The sequence below is a fragment of the Ursus maritimus genome, unplaced genomic scaffold (assembly GCF_017311325.1).
Source record: "Ursus maritimus isolate PB19 unplaced genomic scaffold, ASM1731132v1 scaffold_23, whole genome shotgun sequence".
In the NCBI taxonomy this organism is placed as follows: domain Eukaryota; kingdom Metazoa; phylum Chordata; class Mammalia; order Carnivora; family Ursidae; genus Ursus; species Ursus maritimus.
In genome coordinates, this window is record NW_024424786.1 from 2,168,250 (window position 1) to 2,194,745 (window position 26,496).

Genomic DNA, 26,496 nt, shown 5'->3' on the forward strand with positions numbered 1-26,496 from the left:
AGCAGATCAGAGAGGCTGGGGTAGGGAAGTGACTTTCTGGTCCAGGTGTTGGTGGCAAGGACCAAACCAGGGCAGCGGCCTGGCCATGCCCAGCGGGGACAAAAAATAGGGAATGTCAGAGGAGAGAGACATCGTGTTGAGAAAACTAAAAGGCGTTGGGGGCTGATTAGGGGCTGACTGGCTGTGGGAGGAAGAGCGTAATGGAAAGGACTGTTTGGAGACCGGGGACGGTGCTGCCATTTGAAGACCCGTGAAACAGAGTAGGAAGCAGTATTGCTAAGAACCGCCTGGGTGATGATGCTCTTGCCTCTTGTCGTCAAAGTAAACTGGCTGAAATGGGTATTAGAGAATCAGAGAGTTTACGTAACTGAGCCCAGGAATCAGCTCGTCGATGGCAGGGCTGGATCCTGGAAGTTTGTCTGAATCCAAAGCCCATGGTTTGAGGAGTCGAAGGGACGACGGTGGCAGCAGTAACCACCCTTCGGGGGATCTTATGTAGCAAGTGCTTTTTCATGACTTCCCTCACAGCGTGACATGGAGGGGACCGGGAGAGGACCGATCATCCGAGAAGGATGCTTCCCCCACCACCGCCCCTCTGGGGAAAGAAACGGCAGACCTGTGAGGGAGAATGCCCTGCAGATAAAGGCAGTTGGTCAGTGTGGCCCCAAGAATAATTTTAATTTTCATACTTTTGTAGCTCCTTTCAAAGGCCTAAAATTACAGATCCACAAAAATTCCTTTGTTAGATCACAGAACCTGGTTTTGGTTTGGGGAATGTGACCATTGCCGCTCTAGGAAGTACAACATCGATGAGGCCTGGGGCACAATGAGGGCAGGTGGTTTGTATGGGGACTAGAGTGGAGAAATAAAGGAACTCAATCAGAAACAGGCTGAGGACTCCGGAGTGCCAGGAGACTCCTCGCCTGTGTCGTGACCGGGCAGACAAGGACGGGGTTTCTCTGGAGAAGCTTCCAGGCCCTGCGGTGGCTGTGGAGGCAGGGCCGCATCTCAGAAGGGGGTCATGTATTCACGGGGAGACGGCTGTTGGGGCAGATCTGTGGTCCTTCCGAAAAGAGGCCCCTTCTCCCAGCCCCGTTCACGGCGTGTGGATGGATCTTGGTAACAGGACGCCTGTGTACCAGCATCTGCGCGGCACCCTGGGGCCCATACGGAACTGTCCTGTTTGCTCTTTCGGTTGACCTTTCCATTGACCCCTGGAGAAGAGCAGACCAGGTGTCATCCCTGTGTTCAGGTCAGGAAGCCAAGACCCAGAAAGGGTCAGCAACTTGCCACAGGCTACACAGCTCAGAAAGCAAAAAGCCTGGTTCTTTCTGATCCATGTGTGGGTACTGTGCACACCCCGTGCTTGGAAGGAATGGTCAGAAAGCACACTGGGCCTTCCCGGTTCTCCGGGGAGGGCTACAGCTGGTCTGACGGTCGGCCGTGCCCAGCGTTTATGCTTCCCCCAGGTTTTTCCGGTAGGACACAAGCCACGCAGTGTTGTCAGGTGATGGGGGATGGCTCACTGTGGTGTGGTGTGGTCACCACCCTCTCACAGCGGTGCGTGGTTTACTCTTGTGTCTGAGCCGCTCTGGGCACTCACCGCTCTGGGCACTCACCATGGCCATCGGGGGATGAGGCAATTGAAAGCATCTGGAAATCTGGGTTTTATGGACGTTCCACAGAGGCCCAGCCAGGCTCCATCTGCTTTCGTTGGCTGGTCAGCACCCCACCCGCCTGCCTTCCCAGTTGCTGTCCCTGCATGCGGCCCGGGGCCCTTCCAGCTGCACCTCCGTGGGAAGACCCACTTTCTGAGAAAGGTGGTGATGGAAGTGGGAGGCAGGGGTGTGAGGTGGTGCGTCCAGTGTGAGATCCCGGCAGGAAGGACTCACTTGCTCCTTATTCTTTGCTTTCAGTGCCCTAGGTTTCTGAGAAGAGCACAGGGGAGGGGATGAAGCAGTGCCAGGTGCCAAGTAGCCAGAACAGGGCCAGGGCCTCTGGAGAGGAGGAGAGGCTCTCCTGGAGTTTGAGCCCGGCCAGGCCCCACCCACCGCCTGCCTTGCTCCCCCCAAGCGCTGAATGTGCAGGGCACTCTCCTTGGCTTGGCTCCACAGCCACTCCCCGTCCCTGCAGGGCCCAGGGGTTATCACAGGCTGCCCAGGCGGCCCTGGGGGTGTCTGGACAGAGCCCAGGCAGGAGAGGGACAGGAAGCCAGTGTAGGGGATTTGTCCCTGTTCTGTTCCAACTTGTACATTAGCAGCCCTTGACGTGAGTTATCTGTCTTGGTTTCTTTAAATTCCTAAGTGGATTATAATTTTTCTCTTGGTATTATTTGACAGCAGTCATTTTTCAAGGTTTTACTACGTTCTTCAAATACTTGAAATTTTTGGAACAAGTTTGGGGGAAGAGCGCCATCTTCACGTCAGACGGTGTAGTGCAGCTCTGGGCGTGTCCGAGGAAGCGGCAAGGAGGAAGATGCCCAAGGACCCGCAGATTGTCGGGTTTCTCTGTCCTTTTTCACAGAAAGTGAGCTGCCTCACCAGAGGTCTCTGGAATAGAACCTATTATCTGTGCTTTCAAAAAAGAGGAAGGAAAGAAAAGAAAACCCCAGCGGCTGCTTTTGGGAGTTGTGTTGGTCCCTTTTGTCTCGTGGGTGGTGAGGGGCACTTTCAAGGACAGGCTTCGTGTGCTTCAGAGAGCGGCCACTGACGTGTCTGGGGGAAATTCGGGGGCCAGGTCACTCCAGGCTCTGGGTACACATCACCCCCTCCTCAGCCACCCTGCATTATGGTAGCTAATGGCAGTTTGGGAACTAGTAGGTATCACCCTGTGTGTCTCAAATGTTCCTCTTAATTTGTGCTTTAAATTTTGGTATTTCCATTTCATTGCTATTAGAAGGACAATCTTAATTTCACATTATCTTGTCTGAAGTAAAGAAATATCATGATTACTTGGCAATAATAATAACAAATTGTGCACGCGCAGTGTTATGTATTTTCCGCACATTTTCTCATTTAATCCTTGTGACACTCCTTCAAGATAGGTACTGTGATTACTCCTGGATTATGGATGTGGAAGTTGCCCCAGGGGGCTGAACTTGCCCATTTTAGATGACCTCACTAGGAAGTAGTCCCTGCACCGGGATTCAGACACAAGACCCCAGCCGACTCCAGAGTTCCAGTGTTCCTCACCCCTCTCTGAGCTTCCCCAAGCAGCAGAGAGGGAAGGAGAAGGTGGGAGCAGGAAAGAAAGTAACCTGAGAACAGATTTGGGAGAGGAGGAAAAGCCCTTCGTTAAAACCCCCAGGGTAGCTAAATAACCCATTGCAAGTAACTTGTTGAGTTTTTAGGATTATATTCACCCTTGTTGCTGTTTACAACTGCCTGAAGAATAGCTGGAGGAATTATAATGATAAAAAGAGAAAATGGGCATTTTCCCGAGTCAAAAGAGAAATCTGTGTATTAAGGTTGTGTCAGGTGCCGCTGGGCTGCGGGACAGTCTTGATGCAGGTGGGAATTTGCTGGTGCAACGTTGGTGTTTTGGTGAACCCTGCAGGCAGACAGGAGTCCCAGCTTCTGCTCAGTCATCCTGACTATTCGAGCCATAGGAAGGCTCTGTGATCTGACCAAGTTCCTTTCGAGTCCAGGGAACTTGTGACCAACTAGAATAAACATCCTGAAGCACAACTCTTAATATTTTTGTTTCCCTTTATAGTTCTTTCTTTTCCTCAAAAAACTCCACGATGTTCCAAAATAGTTTTCAGTTGGCTGTTTATTTAATTTAGTAAAGTCATACATGTGCTTTGTATATTGTATATAAGCCAAATTGAACCAGACTCACAGCCGGTAAAGAAAAGCAGCAGTCCTCCGCCCCGTGTCTCCCCACCTCCCGGTCCTACTCCTTAGGGACAGCTACTTACAGCCTTTCAGCCATTTCTTCGTATAGTATCTCCATATTTCCAAATAACATGTTCATAGTGTATATTTCAGTCCATTAATTTCAGACATTTTCTGTTGACTTCTTACTATGGAAGACCAGAACTTAGCTCTCTAAATAAATTGAGCCCTTGTTCTCTTCCCTCCCTATTCCTCAGTCTGGTTATATCACAATTTTTGGTTTAATTAACACTCCGTGTTTGTATTACAAGCCTGTAAATGTCACATACAGCATGGTTAATGTGTGATGTATGAGAACCATTTTCTTGATTGTAAAATTTTTTTCCTAGGATTTGTTATTGCCTCTTTTTTTAATCCGTTTTTATATACCTATACAAATTTATCTTCAACGTTTCTAACAGAGTTCTCAAACTCTTGTCCAGATGGTCAGATAAGTCAGGGACTCTTTCAAGTCCATTGTCCCTTTGGTGACACCCCTCCAGCAGCCCTCCGGCTCCTTGTCCACCCCGGACTGGCTAGTGTCCAGGTCAGCCGCCCAGCTACTGAGCCAGTGCGTTCTTTTCTCCGTCTCCTGGATTAGCGCCCCATCTCTCTCTTGTGATGTATTCCCTCATTTTGTGAAAACAGCCTCCGGTGCCTAGCTGAGAATAGTTGCAAGAAGGGTTAATCTTCTGAAACCTTACAAATCCGAGTGTGTTCTACTCTCAGATGTGATGGGTAACTTGGTTCTCATCATGGTTTCCACTTTAGACTTGTGAAACCTGGTGCACATTTTCAAGTGAGTTCCACATGTGTTCTCCTTGCTAACAAATAACACTGTATGTTTAGTGCTGGAGAATACAGCCATTCATAGAAAAAGAGCAGGCTAACGATGATTTAAGTCATGTGATGTATAGGAGAGGGGATGTTGACTGTCTTTTATTCCCAATCTTCTCTGTGGGAATCATTGAGAACATATATTTACATGGGTAAATATATGACTTTGTAAAGGCAATAAGCTAGCTCCGTACATTCAACTCTGTAGGTCCTTTGAAGAGAGGGATTTTGTGCTATTAGGTCTTGGATTCCCTGTGCCTAGCATAGAATGTGTCACAGGAATGCTGGTTTGTTCTACTAAATCCATAAAAGACATAAGCAGAGTGAGTACCTTTTTGCTGGTGTCATTGATATATTAATAATCAGCATATCTCCTGAGTGCCTAAGGAGACTTTTTTATAATTGAACAAACCAACATTAACCTCTATTTTGGATATCAAGGAAATTTAGTTTTGGGCTTTGGTATCCATGACTTCTTGACATTCACCCTGTTTCTGCTTACATTTTGCAGGCAGAAATAGTTGTTGCTGGGGATTTTAGTTGTTGCTGTTGGTGGTGTTTTGCAAATATTTGTTTCCTGCCCTATTATGTAGAATTGCCCTTTTTTGGTTTTGTGCTTCACCTTTAGTTTTGGGGAAACCACCATTGCTGAAAACAAAATGGGATTTATTTGGGAAGCAGAGAGGGAAATAAGATATTCACCCTGGCCTTCTTCCCTTATAAGGAGAACTGACAGGATGGGAAATAGTTAGAGCTTTACCAAATGGTTTTTTTGGAGTTTTGATTTGATCAAAACTTGAACCCAAACATATCAGGTAGATTTCTTCTTTTCAGTCTTCTGGATTTGGGGGCAGAGGGATTCCTGACCTACCCAGGTTGAATTAAGGGGAGAGGGAGGGCTGTTTGTCTCACTGCTGTGGTCTCCAGGATACCTTCTTTAGTCCTTTGTATTCTTAGAAACAAAGTCACCTCCTGGCAGGAAGAAAGGCACCCAGATGCCAGCAGTCAGGGTTTGGCTTCACGTCACAGCCTCGGAGAGGCAGTGCCCGGTTTCCTTTGGCAAAGACAGCCTGCCGTTCTCAGTTCATTTCAGCCACTTGGGCACAAAGGTAACTTCCTCAAAATAGAAACCTTTGAAGAGTCTGTCTGCTGCCTCTGCGAATCATTGTTTGTCCTGAATTCTAATTTCACTTCTTAGAACTCTGAAAACACTAGTTAGCTTTTTTTCTTCTTCGTTTTTCTCAAATCAGCTCTCAGAAAAAGGAGATCTGAGTGAGAAGGGTCGAGGCATTTTCTGCTGGGAGGCAGCCTGGTTGACGTTTACAGCGAATGCACGGGCTGTGGTGTTGACAGGTCCAAGTTTTATTCTTAACTCCAGGACTATTCCCGGAAGTGTGACCTCAGGCCAGTCTGTTCATCTCTGAGCTCCCATTTCCCCATGTGTAATGACTTTAATAAAATGTCCCTCCGGTGTCATCGTGAGGCCAGGATTACCTGAGGTCACGTATGTGGGAAGCACGTTGCACAGAGCAGTGAGTGGACACGGCTCTTTTCCTTCCTTGAGGCGCAGGAGAGGCCCTCACCCCGAGAAGCTCGTTGTGAGTGGGCCGGAATCGAGGATTTGAACAGTCAGATGGCTTCACAACTTGCTCCGAGCTCTTGGCTCACTTGTGTTTCTTTCTTCTTTGCCAGGCCGGAGGGGTAGCTAAAGCAGACAAGTTCTTTTCTTCTCCCCCAGGATCTCGTGATCTCGCGTAATAATCAGCCACGACAACAGGAACCTTAGCAGCTGCGAATTATCCAACACTCCTTAATGCCGGGCCCTGTGCTGAGCACCCTCTGTGCCTTGTTCCCTTTCATCCTCACTCCTGTTGTGTGTCATGCATACTGTATCCCCTTTGCACATATGAGCAAAACTGAGATTTCAGGTTCTCATCTGGTTCCAGAGTTTTTGTGCTTTGTGCTCAGCACCTTGGTTTTTGGCCATATCTTCATGGCCCCCGTTAAAAAGTATGGTAAATGTTGCCCTCCATTCGCCTTCCTGTCCTCTTGAAACATAGAGGTCCTGCGTTCCAGCAGTACACTGCAGGGGACTTTGGATGTCGGGAGCAAAAAAGACTGCAAGTCTCAGCTTCTTACCTCCACCCCAGCTCTGCCCGCAATGGACAGCTGCCAAGGAGGAGGAGCTGAGAGCGGCTTATTCAACAGAGAGTCTACGGTTCTGACCACAGGTGTCCCCATAGCTCTGCTCGTGTTGCCTCCTTGCCCATTAACTCGCTGCCTGCAGGTGGCACACGGCAGGACAGAAGCGGGGCCTCCCGGACGAGCTAGGTGGGGCTGGGAGCTTGCTGCCAGCAGAGGTCAGTAATAAGGGTTGGATGGACGTGCGGCAGGCCAGCGGTCTGGATGATGAACGAACAGCGCCTCTGGCCGTCAGCTCTCAGAATGGTGGGTAAGTGGAGAATGAGCAGAGGCGTAGACACGAGGCACACACTACTCATTCATCCTGGCCTCTCTGGCTGCCATTACACCAGCGTCTCTGCCCCCCGCTTTGCCTGTGTTGTTTTTTTCTCCCTCTACCCATTAATGAGAATGGAAGCTCCTTAGCAAGAGTGCCTCGTACATTCCTGTGGGCTTCTGTTTGCTTATAATTGAAAAAATGTGACGACAACATTTGGGAACATTTACAAAAGGTCAAAGACATTCCACTGTACCCCATAATCTCAGCTTCCCAACCTGGCAGTGGCTTTGACTTCATTTTAAAAATTCTCTTCCACTGCAGGCATACTCCATCCCTGCAGAGTGGTTCCCAGCCCTCAGTCACACCTGAAAGCTAGCAGCTAGCTGGGCAGAGCATGGCAGGTTCCCCTTTTTCATTTCACCTAATACCTCTTAGGGATTTTGAGGCTTTGGTAGAGATAGCCCTCTGATGTTGAGCAGGAGAGGGCTTAGCGCTCTCCCAGAAGACGCCAGGCCCTGGCCACCACGGTCAGGCATCCAGCACCGTGGACCACCGACGTCGGATGGGGTGTCGAACCTCCTGCCGTTTGGTCCTGCGGCCAGAGATCTAGTGCCTGCGTAGCATGTCATGAATTGAAACCAGCATTTCTTCAGGACACATCTATTGGGTTTTGTGACCACACGGGTTTAGGAAGCTTTGTGTTATACCAAGTTAAGAAATGTTTTTTTTAGCTGTGCTCAAAGAAGGGGGGTTTTACAAAACAATGATAATAGCTAGCATTTATCGTTGACTGTTCGTTGAATCTGTGAATTCTCATGTGCAGTTTCTGATTTAAACCCCGTAGTGACCCTAGGAGGCAGAGACCAGCATTTCCCCATCTTACAGACTGGGGAGGCACTTGCCCAGTGTCTTAGCTAATTTTCAGTGAGCACAAAGTTTTGTGCTCGAGCAGACTGAGTCCAGACTCCAAACTCTTAGGCAGGATACAGTACTCTTCTGGTAGGCGGCTTTCACCAAGCCTTCTTTTATTTGGGACTTCTCCTTTCTAATGGGATCGGTACTCTGAAGGACTCTAGTTGGAGAAATATCCATTTGAACTTGAAAAGTAAATAGGGAGTGCCAGGTGAGTAGGGCTGTGGAATTTCTCGCATGAGCCCTGTTGGGTTCTGATCCCCCCCAACCCTGACACCTGCAGGTGACTTTGCGTCTCGTTAGGTTGGCGTTACAGTCATCTTAGCCCCAGAGACAGGCACAGAGGGTCTGGAGTAGAAAGTGTTGGCCAGCGGTCCTCAAACCCGGCTGCATACTGGAATCCATTTAATGCCCATTCAAAATTACTGATGCCTGGCCTCATTTTCTGGGATTCCCCTGTAGCCTGGATGTCCCCAGGCATTGGTGATTTTTAAATGTTCCTTGAGAACCATTGGTTTGGACAACTCCTTTGTGGTCCAGTTACCATGTTTTATACCAAAGCAAGGAGAAAAAAGAGTTTCTTTTGTAAGTTAAAAGACTTTAACTGGGTTTTGGTTGGTTGGTTGGTGAATGAGTGCCCTGTGTTCTCTGATTACTGGCCCCATATGACCTTGAACCAAAATCCTCTCCATGATCTGTTCTGACCCTAACTTAGCACTGACAGCCATGTACTGTCCAGCCCCGATGCAGGAGCTTTAGACTGGTTACTGAGGGCACTGCTGAGAAAGAGGCTCCGCACTCCTTGGAAGTGGGTGGGTACCATTGCCCAGAGCGCTGCAGCCGTGCTGTTGCTGGGGGAGCTGGAGCAAGAAGTGCATTCTGGGTGATGATGTTTGTTGACCACACACATACTCCTCATTGGGCTGAACTGTAAATATTGGGCTCCAAAGGGTGTTGCTCCCCTTTCCAGTTGAGTCAGGTGAAATTGGGTATAGAATAGTTTCTTGGTTTGGTAGTCAGGTAACTTCAGATGTTACTTACTGCTATGTCTACGAAAAGCCTTTTTGAGGGAAAATAGATACCCCTGTCGATAAAAGACAACGATGGTTTTAACCCTGAGCTGTAATGGCTTTTCCTAACGTCTTCGTCTTTTCAAAGGCACAGACCCTACCTAGGCTATTCAAGGTGTTAAGTCCAGGATTTGGAGACCACTGCTCTTGTTCCAGTTCAAGATGGATGTGCCGCAGGTTGACCAAAGGGTTTGTAATGGGAATGTTTCTGTTGGTTTCTTACAGTACAACAAACACCTCTTCGTGCACATTGGGCATGCCAACCATTCTTACAGTGACCCGTTGCTCGAATCAGTGGACATTCGTCAGATTTATGACAAATTTCCTGAAAAGAAAGGTGGCTTAAAGGAACTGTTTGGAAAAGGCCCTCAAAATGCCTTCTTCCTCGTAAAATTCTGGGTGAGTAAGACATTGCTGTGGTGGCGGTGGGATTCGTCGGAACGGGCGCCTCCCGTCCGTGTGTGCGGAGCAGCGAGGCTGGTCGTGGGTGCTTGCTGACTGCACCTGGGGGGCTGCCCTCAGGCTGGCCTTGTGGTCTACCCTCGGGTACAAACGCAACCAGGTAGCATTTGGTGTCCCTGCCCAAGAACAAGAGAGATGGGAGGCCTCTGTGGGCTTCAGGGCTCCCTCGAGCGGTGGCTGGAGACTTCACAGGTGGCTGGAGCTGGGCTGGAAAATACGGGCACTAGCCCCTCTCTGTTCTCACTCCATGAAGCAAGGCGACCTATCAGTTCCACTGGAGCCGCGGACCTGAGGCAGAAGGGGGCTGGGATGAATCGTGCTTCCAGATTTTATAAGTGGCAGAGAGGATACAAAATGGCTTCGCCCAGGATGTGCCTCATTTGGGCTTTAAAACAGCAAGGGCGGATTCCCCCAGCGGCTGGGGCCTCCTGCCTGTCCCCCGGCCTCTGAGAGGAGCTTTTCTGTTCTTTCTGCACTAGTCAAGCTCAGGCCAGGGGACGGCTAACAGGCCACAGGCGTGAGTACGATGTGTGGAGGTGAGGACACCAAGGCTGCAAGGTGACCTGTTAGCGATGAGTGTTTATAAGGCGTCAGCCTCTAGAAAAAGAAAAAGAAAATCTCCTCAGATGTTTGTGCCCCTTAGCATGGCATCGAAAGCCCTAAGTGAGCTGGTTGCAGGGTGTTTTCCTTGCTAGCTGCCCCGTGCCCAGCTGCTCTGCGTGTGTCTGACGGACTTCTTACCCTTTCTTCTCTCCCACGGGGCCAGCTCCTCCTTCCTTTGAGGTGGTGCCTCCTTTATTATGGCCCCTTCCTCCCTTAGGCAGACCATTGATTTTCCTTTTACTCGCAGCGCATTTTGTGGTTAATCGGTTCCCAGGCCGGGTCCCAATTACCTGGATGCGTGTCCCACTCCCCTCTGGACCCGGACTGCCTCCGGGGCACCTTACTCCTAACAGTGGCTACCACTTATTGAATACCTGCTGGGGGCTGGGGGCTGGGGGCTGTGCTGATGCTTTCCAGGCACTTCCCCCGTCCTCACAGTGGTAAGTGGAATTTGCCTCCCGTCCAGCTAAGAAAACAGACTCCGAGATTACAAAGGACAGGCTACTTGTAGGGCGAGGCCCCGGGGCCTTGTAATTAGAGAAGTTTGGTGGTAGCGTCTCTGCTGTGCTTCCTGGTTGCTTCACACCCTGCGAGCCCCAGCTGCCGGGGTGGGGGGTGCAGGGGGGGGTCCTGTCCACCAAGAACGCTCCATTTCTCCAGTACCGAGCAAACGCCTTACACAAGAAAGCCCAACAAATGGGGAAACGAGTGGATAAGTTAAGGAAAAATATATGTTTTAAATTTCTTGGAGAACTTCCATATTAAATTTAGTTTGTATAGTTTCTTGTATCCTTACGTGGTAACTAGATTCCACTTTTCATGGTTCCATATCGAATTTGGGTGGTGGAAATAGCCTTCTACTTACATTAAGGTTCTTGGGATGGGGAGTACATATGGATAACCTGCACAAGCAGTAATGCCTTTCTAAATTGGGGGCTGCCACTCGTGATCTGAAAGGTGGCTGGAGGTTAGTTATTATGTGGTCACACGGCAGTTTTCTAAGTATGGCCTGCGGACCCCTGGGGAGTTCATCAGTATCCTTTCGAGGGGCTGAGCAGGCCAGAGCTGTTTTCACTATGACACTGAGCCATTATCTGGCTTGTGCACGCTGCCGATATGCAGGCTGATAGTTGAAAAGCAGAAGGGTAAGACTGCACACAGTTTAAAAAGAGAAAGAGAACTAGTTACACCAAGAATGTCCTTTGTAAATTTTATGACATCTTGGGCCTAGAGTACACATTGCAAACGAACGCATTGAGCCCGCCTGCCTTGCCACCTCAAGAAAAGCAATGGACGCTATTTATGACTAGAGAGAGAATTCCAGCTTTCTAGTAAAAATAAGGATTCTGGAAAACTCGTATCCACCTCCGTGAACTTGACAGCTTCCCAATATTTAACAGACTTTTCTGGTGACATCCACAGCCATATTAACAAAAGTGATTTTTTTTTTTTTTTGGTATTATGTAAGATAAGCCAGTGGATTTTCATGTAATAGAGTGAAAAGTTCATTGATGTGGTTTCAGATTCCACACTGCAGCTAATTTTTTAAAAAAGATTTTTATTTATTTATTTGAGAAAGAGAGTAAGCACGAGCAGGGGGAGAGGCAGAGGGACACAGAGAGGGAGAAGCAGGCTCTCCACTGAGCAGGGAGCCCGATGCGGGACTTGATCCCAGGACCCTGGGATCATGACCAGAGCCGAAGGCAGACGCTTAACCCACTGAGCCACCCAGGTGCCCCGACACTGCAGCTAATTTTTAAGAAACTATCTCTTGTTAAGTTCTGGTGTAGTATCAAAGAAAAGTGACCACAGTTCTCTGAAGAGCCTTTTAACATACTCTTCCCTTTCCTAGTTCCAGATTTATGTTAGGCTGGATTTTCTTGTGTACTTCAACCAAAACAACACGTCATGACAAGCAGTTAGAAGCAGGTTTGAGAATCCAGGTATTTTCTAGGAAGGCACACAGTAAATATATTTCTAAAGTGTAAAGCAGTACTACCCTTCCAATTTTTCTTTTGTTTGAAAGTATAGGTATGTCTAATTTAAAAAAAGAAAAGATGTTTTTAGGTAGGTAATATTTTTTCAAATGCTCTCCGTTTAAATTTCTGATACAAACAGTATGGATAGAACCTGCAGGAACAAACGCTCCTTGAGGTCCGCAGTAGATTTTAGGAGCAGAAAGGGGTCCTGAGACCAAAAAGGTTAAAAGCCACTGTTGTGAAGGATATAAAAAGAGGCCGTTCTACTCAAATTAATTATAATTAATCAGAAATGGTAGGATATGATGAAAGGAAACCATTTTCAGTATTTTCAAATGAAGCAGTATTGCTTTTTAATGATCATAAGATTTCTTATAATTAGCATGTTATTTGAATATAAAGTAGATTGGAAAGTCTATAGAAAGTTGTATTTGTTTTTGCTTCCAAAATTTCCCATTTTGCTTGGGATGATTTTAACAAATGCTTTCACTGACCGGGCTCTCTGGTCCTGGATCCTCAAGTAATGAGATCTAGACTGCAGATGTGAGAAGTGTGGTCGCTATTGTGAAATGTCCAAATGGAGAAACAGTTGCTCTGAGCTTAGATATAAATTTGTTAAATTAGCATTTGCAGGATTAAAATTGAGCACTTCTATGAATGTGGTAGAAGACTTCACTCCTTCAGTATAATGGTGAGCAGTACTTAACCTTTATAAAGGCATTCAGTCTCAACAATGTTAAATGAGGAAAGGCCATTTGAATTAGGTTTATTTGCTGCGATCTGAAGGCTCCCTGGCTTCCTCTAATGCCTCAGTGAGAATAAATTATATTTAGAATATCTATCCTTGGGTATCAGGAATGGGTGTTTTTTAGGTAGGTTCAACAGTCCCTTTGAAATATTTTGTGTATCAGCAATTTGCTTAGCAGATTTTCTTGGTTTTGTGTGAATTCAGTAAATTTCAGCAGAGGTCCTACACCTGATCTTTATTCTCCCCCCTTTTGCCCTCTGTCTCAAAGTGCCCGAAGTCGTCAAAATCAAGCTGACTCTTGATTTGCTCGTATGATTCCTCTGACTATTTTCAGAACATCAGCCGCGTGCAGCCTGGGCTCCATCGGGCTAGACAAGGTCGGGGGTTTGCTGTGGAGGAAATACCGAGTGCTACCCCGAGCGAGTGCCTGCACCTCAAGGTGAACAGCATGGGGCCACCAAGGAGCAGTCACGCCGCTGCTCTCAGGGTGGGGGACCCCGACTGGCGCCCGGGGACTCGGGCCCCAGCACGGAAGTGACTGGCAGAGGCAGGGGTGGCCCCTACCCTGTTAGCGTTACCATCTCTCACACCCTCATGGTGGGGGACACCCAAAGACCCCCGTGGATGGCTATGTATCTGGTGAGATATTTTTTTTTATAAGAGCCTTATTGAGGTATAAATTACAAACCATAAAATTTGTCCCTTAAAATTCAGTGATTTTTAGAAAAATTTAGAGTTGTCTAACCATCACTATAATCAAATTTTAGACTATTTCTGTCATTCCAGAAAGATCCCCTGTGCTTATTTGCAGGCAGTCCCTGTTCCAACTCCCAGCTGCAGACAACCACTAATCTACTTTCTGTCTATACAGATTTGCCTTTTCTGAACATTTCATGTGAGTAGAATCCTTCAGGGTGTGGAAGTTTGCAGCTGGCTTCTTCCCTTACGGTGTTTTTGGGGCACATTTATGTTACAGCATGCCACCAGTTAGCAATTGTCTGTTGCCTACAGTAGCCCGTCGTATGGACATACCACGTTCTGCTTATCCATTCACTAGTTGATAGACTTGTGGGTTGTTTCCACTTCAGGCTTTGGTCCAATAATGCGGCTGTGAAGTCTTTGTGTACTGGTCTTTGTGTGGACATATGGTTTCATTTGCAACATTTTTCTCGGCGTTTTTCCATAGGAGTAGAATTGCTGGGTCACATGGTGACTCCACATTTAACTTAAGAAACTGCCAAGCTGTTTTCTTAAGTGGTTTCTACCATTTTACCTTTGCCCCAATGAGACGTTAAGGGTCACTCACCACCTCCTTCCATCATTATGGCTGCCAGTGTTAGGGTAGGGGGAGATGACAGTGAGCATGGTAGGCAAGGGGCTGGCTAGCGGGAGCACCAAGATGCAAGATACAGGGGAGACCCATTCAGGTGAGTTCAGGAGCCTCAGGGATCTTGAGGTACTTTGCAGCTGGCTCTGCACTTGTAGGGACAGCGTAGGTGGGTGAAAAAATTAGGAAAGACAAAGACTCAGGGTTTGGTTGTGTCAGCAGTAGGGAGCAGTCAGTGGTTTTAACGATTTTTGAGCCAAGAGAGTATCTGGATTCTTCTTCCTGGTACAGCGACTTTATTTGCATTTTGGCTTCTCTATTTTTATTCTTTCTCTTTTTGTTTTCATGACCGTCTCCTATTTATTTCCGTTCTCTTCCTCCTTGCCTACTTTTCATTCACTCTTGTGCATTTTAATCCTACAGCATATTTAATTACAAAGAGAAGAAAAAGGATTTTGCGGGAACGGGAGGGAAAGGGCTTTCTCTCTTTTTCAGTAGTTGAACGTGACTTAATGAGTTCCTTTTTTGAGCCAGGCACTGTGCCAGGCATAAGCACATACTTGATCTGATTTAATCCTCGTGAGGCACGTGTGATTATTCCCACTTTACACATGAAGAAATCGAGTCAGAGAGGCAGAGTGACTTCTGCAAAGTCACACAGCTAATCAGTGCTGGGTCGGCTGGACCCTGGAATCCATGCCCTTTCTGTGAAATTTGTGCGTGGCCTCTGCAGGGAGCCCAGCTCTGTCCCCAGCCCCTCCCCTGACCTGATCTCACTGGAAGCCAGTGATGGTCACCCAGGGGAAGCAGACCGGTTTCTTTCTGAAGTCCGGTCGCCGTGGGATGTCCTGGTGCGCATTTACGTGGAGGCTACGGTGAACTGACTGCTGCTGCCAGCAAGTTCATGTCGGATCCTGAGACTATGAGAAAGATCCACGCGACGCTGTTAGCTGCCTTTGGGGCGGGGTTAGAGGAGCGACATTGTGTTTATGTTACGATTACAAAGGCAACATCATAATATTCTAGACAGTCGCGGAAATAGATCATTTTTAATTCATTCCTAAATGCACCACGAATATAATCACGAATATAATACATGTTTATGTAGTTTGAATCAAGGAATGCATTAAATCCGGTATCATGCTTTTCTTCCTTATCTAACACCCTTCCATGTGGCCATATGCCATTATATCTCTAATTGCCATTTTTAATGACTACATTATGTCCTGTTTACTGGGTATATCCTAATTTAGCCATTCTTATTTGTGTACGTGTTTGTGTGGTGTGTAAATAACCAAGCTGCTTTTATAAGGTAGTCAGGCATGGAGGAAGCAGAGCAGACATCCTCATCAGGCTGGCGTGGCGTAATTTAAAACAGAAGAACTTTCTCTCGTCACTTTGCTTTTTGAATCCCTCTTCATCTGTTTTTCTCCTCCAAGACTTTAATCTTTTGTCTTTCTCTATAGAAACTATTAATAAGGTTGAATGTACTGTTCTCCCTCAATTCTAAGACATACATGTGTTCGCATCTCCACAGTTCCAGAAGTAGGATGCTTCTTACAGCTGACTCCGTACGTGCCTTGCCCGCCCCTCCAGCGATGGGGTTTTCATCGCCTATCCTTGGGGACCTGAGCCAGAGTTGAAGGCATCTCGCCCGTCCCCCGTCACCTTAGTTGAGTTATTTGCACCGGTAGTACTACAGACGAGTGCACATCTTAGCTTAAATTTGGATCCCTACTGAAAACGTCCCAGAAAAATTACAGTTTGATGCCAGCATTGAAGTTATGATCGAGGAGGAGCGTGGAACCAGATTTGTGATAAATGAGGCAAACACTTGCACTGGCAGAAAACCAGACTTCTTTTCTTCCCTTATAAAACCGTCATCAGTCAGGTGCTATGTAGGTCCCAAGAACAGAAGAGGTCCACCTGCAAACGGATAGAGTCGAGCTCCATTTCAGCACTGAGACTCATGCAGATAGGTTGCCAGTGTTAGGTCAGATGAAGAGCTAATTTAAGATAAAATGCCAACTGTCTTGCAATTGACCGTAGAATTCCCAAAGCTAGAAAGGGAGTGGATGTGATTCCTTTGTGAATCCTGAAAGACAGAAACCCAAGTCCCACTTGCAGCTGACTTTCAAAAGATGTTTATTTCCAGCCACATGTGGTTTACTGAAGGAAATAAACAGAATTATGGGTTTAACCAAATAAGAAACACAGTGAAACTAATATTTTTGAAGGGGCCTCAGAATTCTCTCCATCCTACCAGGGTGTTCAGGAGTGTTGAGCTTAGGGATGCAGTGGTTCAAAGAAAGCCATGTGTTACTATAACCTTAGAGCCAAAAACGATTTAGAAGAATATTTAGTAGGATGCAGACTTAGTCTTAAACTTTGATTGGAATAATAAATAGTATGAAAATGAAATTGTATGGATATGGATCCTGTGGTTAAAGAAAAATTTTATACACATTTATATAATGTTTCTTTTTTTCTCTCAAGTTATTATTACATTAGTGGTATTTTAGAAACCAGGATTTTTGATGTTAACCCTGTGGTCATTCATGATGTTTTGCTTTTTAAAATTCTTGGAATTATGATCATTCAGTTCAAATAATTAACAATAAATATATTTCTAGTCATTCAACTTTTTTAACCTATTTTTCTAGGGGAAGAAAAAGAAAGGCTAGTTTTACTAACCAGGGCAGGTGTGAGCAGATTTTATAAAACAGAGGGAAAGCGGGTTATCTGGAAGGAGGGCGGCCTTTAGAAGATGCTTTTATCTCGGTAGGAATGAAATCACATTTGTTGGACAAAATGACAGGCACTATAAATAAACAATGGGCTTTATGTAAGGAGACCCCGGGTGCACATGGAAGCCCGAATGGCCCCCTCCGGAGTGGCAGCCTGTGTCTAATTGGATTCGCGTGATTTTGATTGGACTTGTAGACTTGAGTCTATCATTTGGAACCAAACCCACCCGTTGCTATTCATGGAGAAGGAAGTTAGCAAAATGGAATGATTTACTCCCCGCTTGTCTTAAACTGCTATCAGCAAGGGAGGGGGCCTTTCAGTTCAACAAGCCTTCCGTGTCTCTGTACTTTGGTCTCATCTCAAAGTAGTTGTCCTGAAATTACAAGACCGGTATCGAGTGGTGGCATGATTTAGGTGAAAGGAAGATTAGCAAGTAAAACCACTATGCTCAGAGGTATTTATGAGGCTAATACATAATAAATATTCTGGGTAGACTGTGGTTATATGATCATCTTCACCATTGGTCTGTTTTTTGTAAAACCATCTCTTATAGGCAGGTTCTGGTACGTCAGGTGGGGGGACAAGGGAGTCAGTAAACCTGCACATGCATCCAGTTTGGTTTGATTTCATAAGGAAAATAATCTGAAGCTTGTTAGCATTCTCTGCTTTGACTGCTGTCTAGCATTGCTTCCTTCCTGTTTTCCCAGCCCTGCATCCTGCACTTCTCTGTGGACCTCCCCCAGGGAGCAGGGATCCATCTGTAGCTTTTGTTTATCCAGCCGTGCAGTGTATGTAGCCGATTTTTAACAGTTCTTTTAAAAAACCTGTTGGCTGAAAAGTCATTTCATTTCATTCAGTTCACCTAGAGAAATTGGTATATGTCAGGTGCCAAGATGACACCTGCCCGGGAGCCAGCGCGGACACTGCGTGCCCATGGAGGAAGCATCTGATAGTTTATCGGGCGATGCTTCTAAAGCAATGTTCTGAAGCCAGGGAGGACACCTTGAGAGATTCACACCAAAGTTTTTCCAGGCTGTCTCTGGAGTTTGTCAGGTTCTTAATAGAAATGGTCTCATCATTTGCATTAGTAATAAACACACACATCACTAGTGAGTCATTCAGTCAACATTCAGTGAACTGTACTTTGGTCCTAGAGAGCTGGCGCTGGGAAAACAGACCTGAGTAAGAGGCACATCTTAGGGTCTGCTATGGGCTGGCAGACACACTGGCAGGTAATGACAGCACCATGGGATAGGAGCTGTGACGGAAAGGTGGAAGCACAGAGGTAGAAGGACCCCTTTTGGCTGGAGAACATTCCAGAAGGCCTTACAAAGACCTGGCATTTGAGCGGGATCTTGAAAGAATTTGGTCAGTGGAACGGGAGTGGGAAGGAGTTCAGGGGAAGTGGATGTTGAAGGTCCCCATGGCCGCTGGGCCTTCCAGAACTTGGAGAATGGTGAGGGCTGAGGTGGAAACATGGATTTCCGTCGCCATGACTTTATTTAAAAGACTTTCCGAATCCACCTGAAGACATAAGGCAGAACAGGACAGCCTAGGAAGTGGGGAGCAGAAGCTCACTGTGCTTTTCCCCAATCCCTTAACCTCAGTCACAGTATGGACTTTTTTTTTTTTTTTTTTTTAACTTGAACGCTTGCACACATCTAGGCAGAATGTAAATTGGAAGTTCTCTTAACCTCTTAGGAGAATCCATCTGACAGCTGTTCCACTAATGCTTTCTGTCCTGGGTCGTTTGGCTCAGTGGTCGCTACCAAAGCCCAGGTCAGGGGTCCATCTTTTCCTGCGCGGAGCTGTTTAACTCCGCTCCCCGCGGTGGTTAGAGGCTGAGATGCTAAGCCGGTGTCCTTGCTAACCAGAGGTCCAGGGGCAAGCAAGCACATGATGATGCATTGGCACTTCCCAACGTTTGCCCTTTGACGGCGGCATGATTCGCTCCTCTGTCACCATACCTCAAGAAAAAGCCCGAGAAGGAAAGAACCAAGTTAGCACCTTCAGGGTGGTTCTCATTTCCAGACCCAGTTTTGCAAAGAAGAAGTGGATTATGTGGACATGGTCATAAACCCCTCAGGGGTCTTGGTCAGTTGTCTAAGATTAGACCTAGGCCCTTGGTGATCTATGAAATCCCTCCTCCTGGGGCAGGTGGAGATCCACAGTACATCCTCCCTACCCGCCTCATTTTAATTTTCTTTTTGCATTACAAAAGCAATATAGGCTTATTACAAATAGTCCAGGGAGATCAAAAAGCCATAGAAGAAAAAGGGAGATTTCCCCACAGCCATGTATCCTTCTGGACTTTCTGCATGTATCTACAAACATGGTACATCATTTGATTTTACTAAAAAGAATTATGCTCTGATGTGAAAATGTTGGGGTTCGGAGGGAACAGTCAAGAAAAAAATTCTTGAGACATCTTGAGTGCAAATAGGGCGGATTTTTTAAAAAGATTTTATTTGAGAGCGTGCACTCATGCACGTGTGCGCACAGGTGCACAGGCAGGGGGAGGGGCAAGGGAGAGAGAGAGAGAGAATCTCAAGCAGACTCCTTGTCGAGCGCGGAGCTGACGTGCGGCTTGATCCCACCACCCTGAGATCCCGACCTCAGCTAAAATCAAAAGTCGGACACCCAACTGACTGAGTCACCCAGTCACCCCAAACAGGGTGGTTTTTATCAAAGCACCGGGACAGGACCCATGGGCACAAAGAGTTGCATTGGGGTTGTCCGGGGTGGCCGATTAGATACTTTCATCTTGGGAGGCAGTAAGGGATAGTGAGTCTCTCAGGAATTTTGGAAGCTTTCCAGGACCTTGAGGGGCTAGCTGTTGTTAGAAAAAGGTCATTTATTACTGTCTAATAAGACCTTAGTCATGAGACCCCTCAGATGTATATCAGGAGGCCATATGCTTGGAGGATGATTGCCAACATATATCTGGGGTGGGGGGGAGATAAAGGAAGTTTCCAAAGGAATTTTTACGTGTTATAAAGTAGATTTACAGGATGCCGGAGGTCAGGAGAATGTTAAGCTAAGATTGCCTTTTGCCCTTAGCAAAGTATTAATAACATTGCGGCAGGTAAGTTTCTAGAGGAAGAGCACCCTCCCTGTCTCAAGGACTTGTCAGTGGGCTGTAAGTTGTAGGGAAATTTCCTTCTTTTCTTTGGCTTTGTTCTCCACACCATGCTACATGTATTATTTGGCAACTTCATTTTTCTCTTAAAATATTCTGAGCAGAAAATTGTCTTCTTACAGTGATGAGATTTGAGAATAAGTCCCAATTTTTGTTATCTTTTTGGTAAATGTGACTTGTCAGTAGAGGTGCCAGATTTAGCAAATAAAACTACAGGCCACTCAGTTACATTTGAATTTCAGGTAAACGACATACACTTTTTTTAGTGCGCATATGTCCCATGCAATCTTTGGGACACACGGATAATAAAAAAAAAGTTTGTTGTTTACCTAAGAATCGAATGTAACTAGGCCATCCTGTATTTTACTTGGGAGCTCTACACTTGTTAATTGATCTGTTGTCATTCCACACAGGACTTTTCTTGCAGAAAAACTCCAGACCAGAAAAAGGTCCTGTTTCCGGGTTGGGGGGGTGTGGCCGGTGTTCACACACCTGATGGACGGGATGTGTGCAGGGCTAGCTCCGCTGGGAGCCCACGACTCATTAGCTGCCTCCATAGGAAAGAACTGCCTTTGTGCAGCAGCTGCCTTGTACTTGGGGCTGAGACCTTGGCTCTGTCATCCCAGCGACTGTGCGAAGTCACCAGGGGCAGTTACCTGAAGTTGTGTGGGTGATATTAATTGAATTTTTAAAAAATGAATGCTGGTATTTGTAGGAATTTGCAATGCAAACAGCCAGTCTTTCAAGCAGTGCATATTGTAATTAAAGCAAGCTTTTAAGATTCTTTGAAGTACTAAATGTTTATGAAATTCAAATAGGGGTGCCAATCTGCACAATAAAGGGGCTCTTGGTGGTGTTTTTTTAAATCTCTATTTTGCAGATGTAAATATATGCCATAATTAGTGGAAAGTAACTTGAAGAGCGAGGCTGAGTTTATTCCTATTATTCTTATTTAAAACAGCTGTGGTAGGAGCCCTACAGCTGCTGTCCCGTTGTGCTGGGCAAGGGCACAATGCTCCCAAGTGAACGTATTCAAAGACTTGCTTCATCGCTCTCCCCCAGTGCAGGTTGCCTTGTCCCCTGGTCGTCCTAGCAAAATTCCCCCGCCCCAGTCCTCTGATGCCAAGGGGGCTGGCTTCAGGGGTCTGGGCCAGGGGGCAGATGCATGCAAATGAGTCAGGCCAGAGGGTCTGGGAGCAGCCAGAGTCCTCAAGCCCCCCCACCCCCACCCCACCCCCCAGCACTGCCTCCTGGGCTACGTCTGCCCGCAGGCTTACTGCCCAGTGCAGAGCGATTGTCCTTTGGCGCCTGCGGGAGCAGCTGCAGGCCCACGTGGTGCCCTGCCTGGCCGAGCCTGGCCATGTGGCAGGCCTGGACGGCCGCCCACAACAGGGCCCGGCTCCCAGTGCCTCCTGCCAAGGAGCCAGATGCTGCCATTGGAAAAAATTGCTTCACAATTTGAAATCTTGGTCCTTTGATCATAGCTCAGAGAGGATGAAGAGGAGAGGTTCAAAGTGGTGGTTTGAAAATGCCAGCGTCTCCTTGCATCCATCAGTGCCTATTAGACTGTCTCTTGTCAGGGACAGTCCTCTTGATGTTTTCATTTCTGCAACCAAGCCATTCCCACCCAGCTCTTCCAAGCCCTGGGGGTGGAAGGGAGGCCTGCGTGGGAAGGGAGTGTCCAGCTGCCTCCTGCTTCCCTGACCCGGTGCCCCTGCCTTCTCCCCTGCCTGTGGGGTTATCTGCTAACTCTCCATGCCAGCAGGCTTTCTCCCTCTGAGCCCCAGGACAGAGTGTCTGTCATCAGGTCAGCGCCGCTCCTGCATGAGCCGTGCACTTGGGTTCTTGGTTTGGCAGCTCCAGTGCTCACAGGTCCTTCAGAGCCCTGGGGCTCTGCACGGACGACCCCCTGGCCCAGCCCTCCCGTCCGAGGACTCTGCATCCTACTTAGCAGGGCTCAGCCTCATTTTTCCTCACCCATAAAATGGGAAGGATCATTTCTTTAAAGTATATTGCTTTTTTATTTCAAATTTCAGGAACATAAAATTAAACAGTGGAACAGACACATGAATAGATGGGCTAACGGAATGAGAAGTAATAGAGGAGAAATGAATCCAGAGTCTCATCTGGTGACTGACATGTTTCCACTGCATTTGATGAGTGTGAGACAAGAAAGATTGAGGGAAGGTTTTGGGAAAATTTGATGTTTCCTTTTTTTGTTGTTCTTGGTTCTTTGCTGTCTGATGCAGTTCGCTTTCTCTGCCTGGCACTGGGACCCGATTCTCCTTTGACCTTGTATCGCTTTCCAGGACTTGCCCACAAGTAGACCCTGAAGTCTTTAATTGATTCAACACACATGTATTAACGATTGCCCCTCTTTTTTTCAAGAAAGAATTCTGTAACCTCTCTAATCATCTCTTTGTGGGAAAGATGGTAATTTTGTGCTCGTTTGAGCAGTTATACACAAAACTTAAGACTGATCATGAACTCCCGGATCAGAAAAATGCTGATTTTGCTCTTTGTCAAAAGCCATCGTTGTAGCTGTCCTGCACACCTGATCCTTGTGGACAGAGGCTCCCACGGGTTCCGTGGGGACTGTTTTTGCTTATTGATTATGAACCACCATTTTTATGGGGTCACATCTCTGTCGATGTGGCTCGAGACTCTGTCTGTATCGGTCCTGGGGTGTGTTTTAAATCACCCAGTTACTGGGAGCGGTGGTCAGCGCTGTTCTCGTCTGCCTCTATGTCTCCTGTGCATGGTCTCTTCCCGTCACCCCAGCGGCTTCACGAAGCAGGTCTCCTCTGTGGGTAAAGAGGAAGAGAGAGACTCCAGGAAGTCACTGCTGTCCATGCGGTCGGTCAGAGGGCTAGGAGACAATAAGGACAGATGAAAAGACAGAATTCACAAATATCTGGACTAGCTGGAAGGGAGGGCTGATATCAGGATGGGGTTTAATCAAGAGAAATATAGAACTTGAATCTGGGGAAGCAGATAGGGCCTGACGAACCTTGTTGGCAAGAAGGGGAAGAGGACAGGTAAGAGTAAGGGGGAAATGAACGAAAATTGCAGAATTGTCTGACAGAGGGGTTCTGGGGTCTGTGTGATTCCAGAAAGCAGAACTCTAGGTGCAAATTACAGGGAAGCCAGTTGCAACTTGAAGGGTGTGGCGTCAGAGTCCCATCCAAGACCTTAGCCATGGGATCTGTGACTATGTCTCATTGCACAGAAAGGGGAATCAAGGTTGCTTAGCAGCAGCAGGTAGGAAGAGTATCTTGGATCATCTGAGTGGGCCCAGAGCAATCACCAGGTTCCTTAAAAGCAGAAGAGAGGGGGGTCTGGGAGAGATGACAGTGGGCAGCCAGAGAAGGACCCAGCCTGCTGTCACCGGCTTTGACAGTGGGGGGAGGGGCCCAGAGACCAGGAATGTGGGTGACCTCCAGACTCTGGAGGAAGCAAGGAAAGCGCGCGTGCGTGCGCGCACACACACACACACACACACAGCCAGTGCTTCCGGAGAGGCTCCCTGCACTGCCAGGACCCTGACCTTAACCTGGGGAGACCAGTGTCAAAGTCTGTCCTGCACAAGTGTAAGATCATCAGTTTGTGTTGTTTTAAGCTGCTTAATTTGTGGTCATATGTTAAAGCAGCCAATAGAAAACTAATACAGCAGGAAAAAGAGCTTATTCACAAGTCTGCCCAGCACATAGTAGGTTCTTAAAGCAGTGGTTTTCCTGTATCTTAGCCTGAAGGCAGCACAGGTCAGTATATACTCTAGAAAGGATCCCTGCATTTGGTAGTAGGAGAAAGACCTCTAAACCCAGTTCATTTTTGGGTCTCTGTTCTAAGGCATAATGGGCCAAGGTTCCTTACACAGACCGGTTTGGACTTCCCCTCCCCAGCCACAATTGCGTGTGTGTGCACCTGCTGGCGTTTAACACTTCAGAGCCCGGCCCATAACCATTTTAGGCTGTCTTGGCCCCAAAGGAAAGGGTAGGATATGGTTGGAATTTAGGATTTGTTGGGAAGATAAGTTTGCTGGGTTTTCGCTGTCTCTTGGATTTTTATCTTAATTTGCTTCTAGAAACTACCCTGTGGTCAGATAAAAGCTGATGAGGCAGAAATAGTTTGTATCTCTGATACCAGCACATTCTTTCTTATTTTCTTGCCTTCAGAATTGTATGAAATAGGTTTGCCCTGAGCTTTCAGTTGGGAAAAAATGAGTCGAGAGGGTGGGTAATGAACTCAGTGCGAGTCTTGGGCTCATCACAGAGTTTGCCTCCTTTGTTGTTGATTCAATGCTTGCAATTCTTTCACTGATATTACCTTTGCTCCATGGGAGCTCAGAGAATGCATTTCTTTCTGGGATAATCGTAACATCCTCAGCTGACAGATGATTATCTTTCACATCAGTACCTCCTCCTAGAGAATTCCCGAAGAACAGCTGTGATATGGTTGGACGGCTACATGATTACTTTCCATGTTCAAGAGTAATTGCAGAGCAGTTGTAATAGCAAATTCGCTATTTACTGTTAGTTGAGAAGCCTTTTAAAAACTAACCTGTTGGGGCGCCTGGGTGGCTCAGTCTTTAAGCGTCTGCCTTTGGCTCAGGGCGTGATCCCAGAGTCCTGGGATCGAGCCCTCCATCGGGCTCCCTGCTCTGCTGGGAGCCTGCTTCTTCCTCTCCCACTCCCCCTGCTTGTGTTCCCTCTCTCGCTGGCTGTCTCTCTGTCAAATAAATAAATAAATAAATAAAATCTTTAAAAATAATAATAATAAAATAAAAATTAAAAAAAGTAAAAATAAAAACTAACCTGTTAAATGTATAGTAAAAATTAAAGTTTTCTCCACCGTCAAAAAAAGAAAAGCAAGGTAATTCAAAAACCATCTGTCCCTCTTGTCTAAATAGAAGCTAAAATGTACATGGTCCTCATGACCCAGCAGTTCCACTCCGGGGAGCACAAGACAAGTGCGTACGCATGTTCATTAGAAGTCTACGCAAGGATGTACTGAGTAGCACTCTTGGGGTGTGGGGGAGGGCCGGAGGGAGAGAGGGAGAGAGAATCTTAAGCAGCCTCCGAGCTCAGCATGGAGCCCGACATAGGGCTCCATCTCAGCACCTTGAGGTCATGACCTGAGCTGAAACCAAGAGTCAGACGCTCAACCAGCTAGCGCTCCCCAGGCCCCTACAGAGTAGCACTCTTGACGGTGAGTCCGATTTGGAAACTTCGCCAGTGCCCATCAGTAGTAGGATGCGTAGATGGTGGTATTTTTCATCAGTGCAATACTCTGTAGTAACAGGGGTGAACGAGCTACTCACAGCAGGATGGATGAATCCTCACCCTACAATGGTGAGCACGTGAAACTAAGCACCAAGGAGCCAGCACTCTATGAGTCCACCGATTTAAAGTTCAAGACACCGCACGGAACTAATGTACAGTGTCTTAGCCTCGAGATCGCCCCTGGGAGGGCTGGGGGTGGTTGTGCTGGAAGACAGCATGGGTGGGAGGGCTTCTGTTTCTTCATCTGGGTGCTGGTTACATGGGTGTGTTCACTTCATGAAAATTAATCGAACTCTAAGCTTGTGATCTGTGCATTTCTCTGAATGTATGTCAGACTTTAATTTTATGTAAAAAAAATTAACTTCTTTAACTTTAGATATCACAATTTGTTGAACTAATTTCTGAGCAGGTTTTCGTAGCGTGTATATATTAATAGCTTCATTTTTGATACTTCCTGTCGTTAAGACTACAGGTCATCCATTCCCAATTAAGACTAATGAAAATTATTTTGGGAATTCTAAGGGACAGTGGTGAACCAAAGGTAAGATGGTGGGGACAGGCAGTAAGGATGGCCATGGTCTTAGAGAAGTTTAGATGGCGAAACCATCTAAAAATTGTTCTCGTTTTTATTATCACCATTGCCCACAGTTCTAAACAATGCCATTGATAAAATACTCCTTAAAAGAAAAAATCTTTTATTGACCTGAGTCCTAAACTGTTGGTCAAGTTAGCATTTTTAATTCATACATGCACATATGTACGTTTCAAATTAGCACACTTCTGTGACTTCGCCGTTGTGTTACTTACTCTTTCATACCACGTGTGGACTCAGCCTTGTGTCTGTTCCTAGAGTCATGTGAGCTGCAGCCCCGCGGCTTCCCGCGGTTACAGAGTAGCTGGGGAAACGAGCCGTGGTAGCGCAGTCATTAGGAAGATGGGAAACAGAACTTAGGTCACTTCACTTCTGTCATTCTGTTACCACTTGGGGAGTTTTGGTGTTGGTAAAGTTTAAAACAGTGAAACAGAGCACTGGTTATTGCTGCAAATAATTTT

At 46.8% G+C, this 26,496-nt stretch overlaps 1 protein-coding gene across 3 annotated transcripts in view; it reads left to right on the forward strand.

Annotated features, from left to right (window-relative positions):
• TEAD1 (TEA domain transcription factor 1) overlaps positions 1 to 26,496 on the forward strand; it is a 253,092-nt gene that overhangs the window by 210,896 nt on the left and 15,700 nt on the right. For 2 of the 3 annotated variants that reach the window (XM_040638827.1, XM_040638828.1), the window contains one exon: positions 9,381 to 9,554. The exons of the other annotated variant lie outside the window; for it this stretch is intronic. In XM_040638827.1, coding sequence (XP_040494761.1) covers positions 9,381 to 9,554 — 174 coding nt within the window. The remainder of the gene's footprint in view (positions 1 to 9,380; positions 9,555 to 26,496) is intronic. 3 annotated transcript variants of the gene reach the window in all.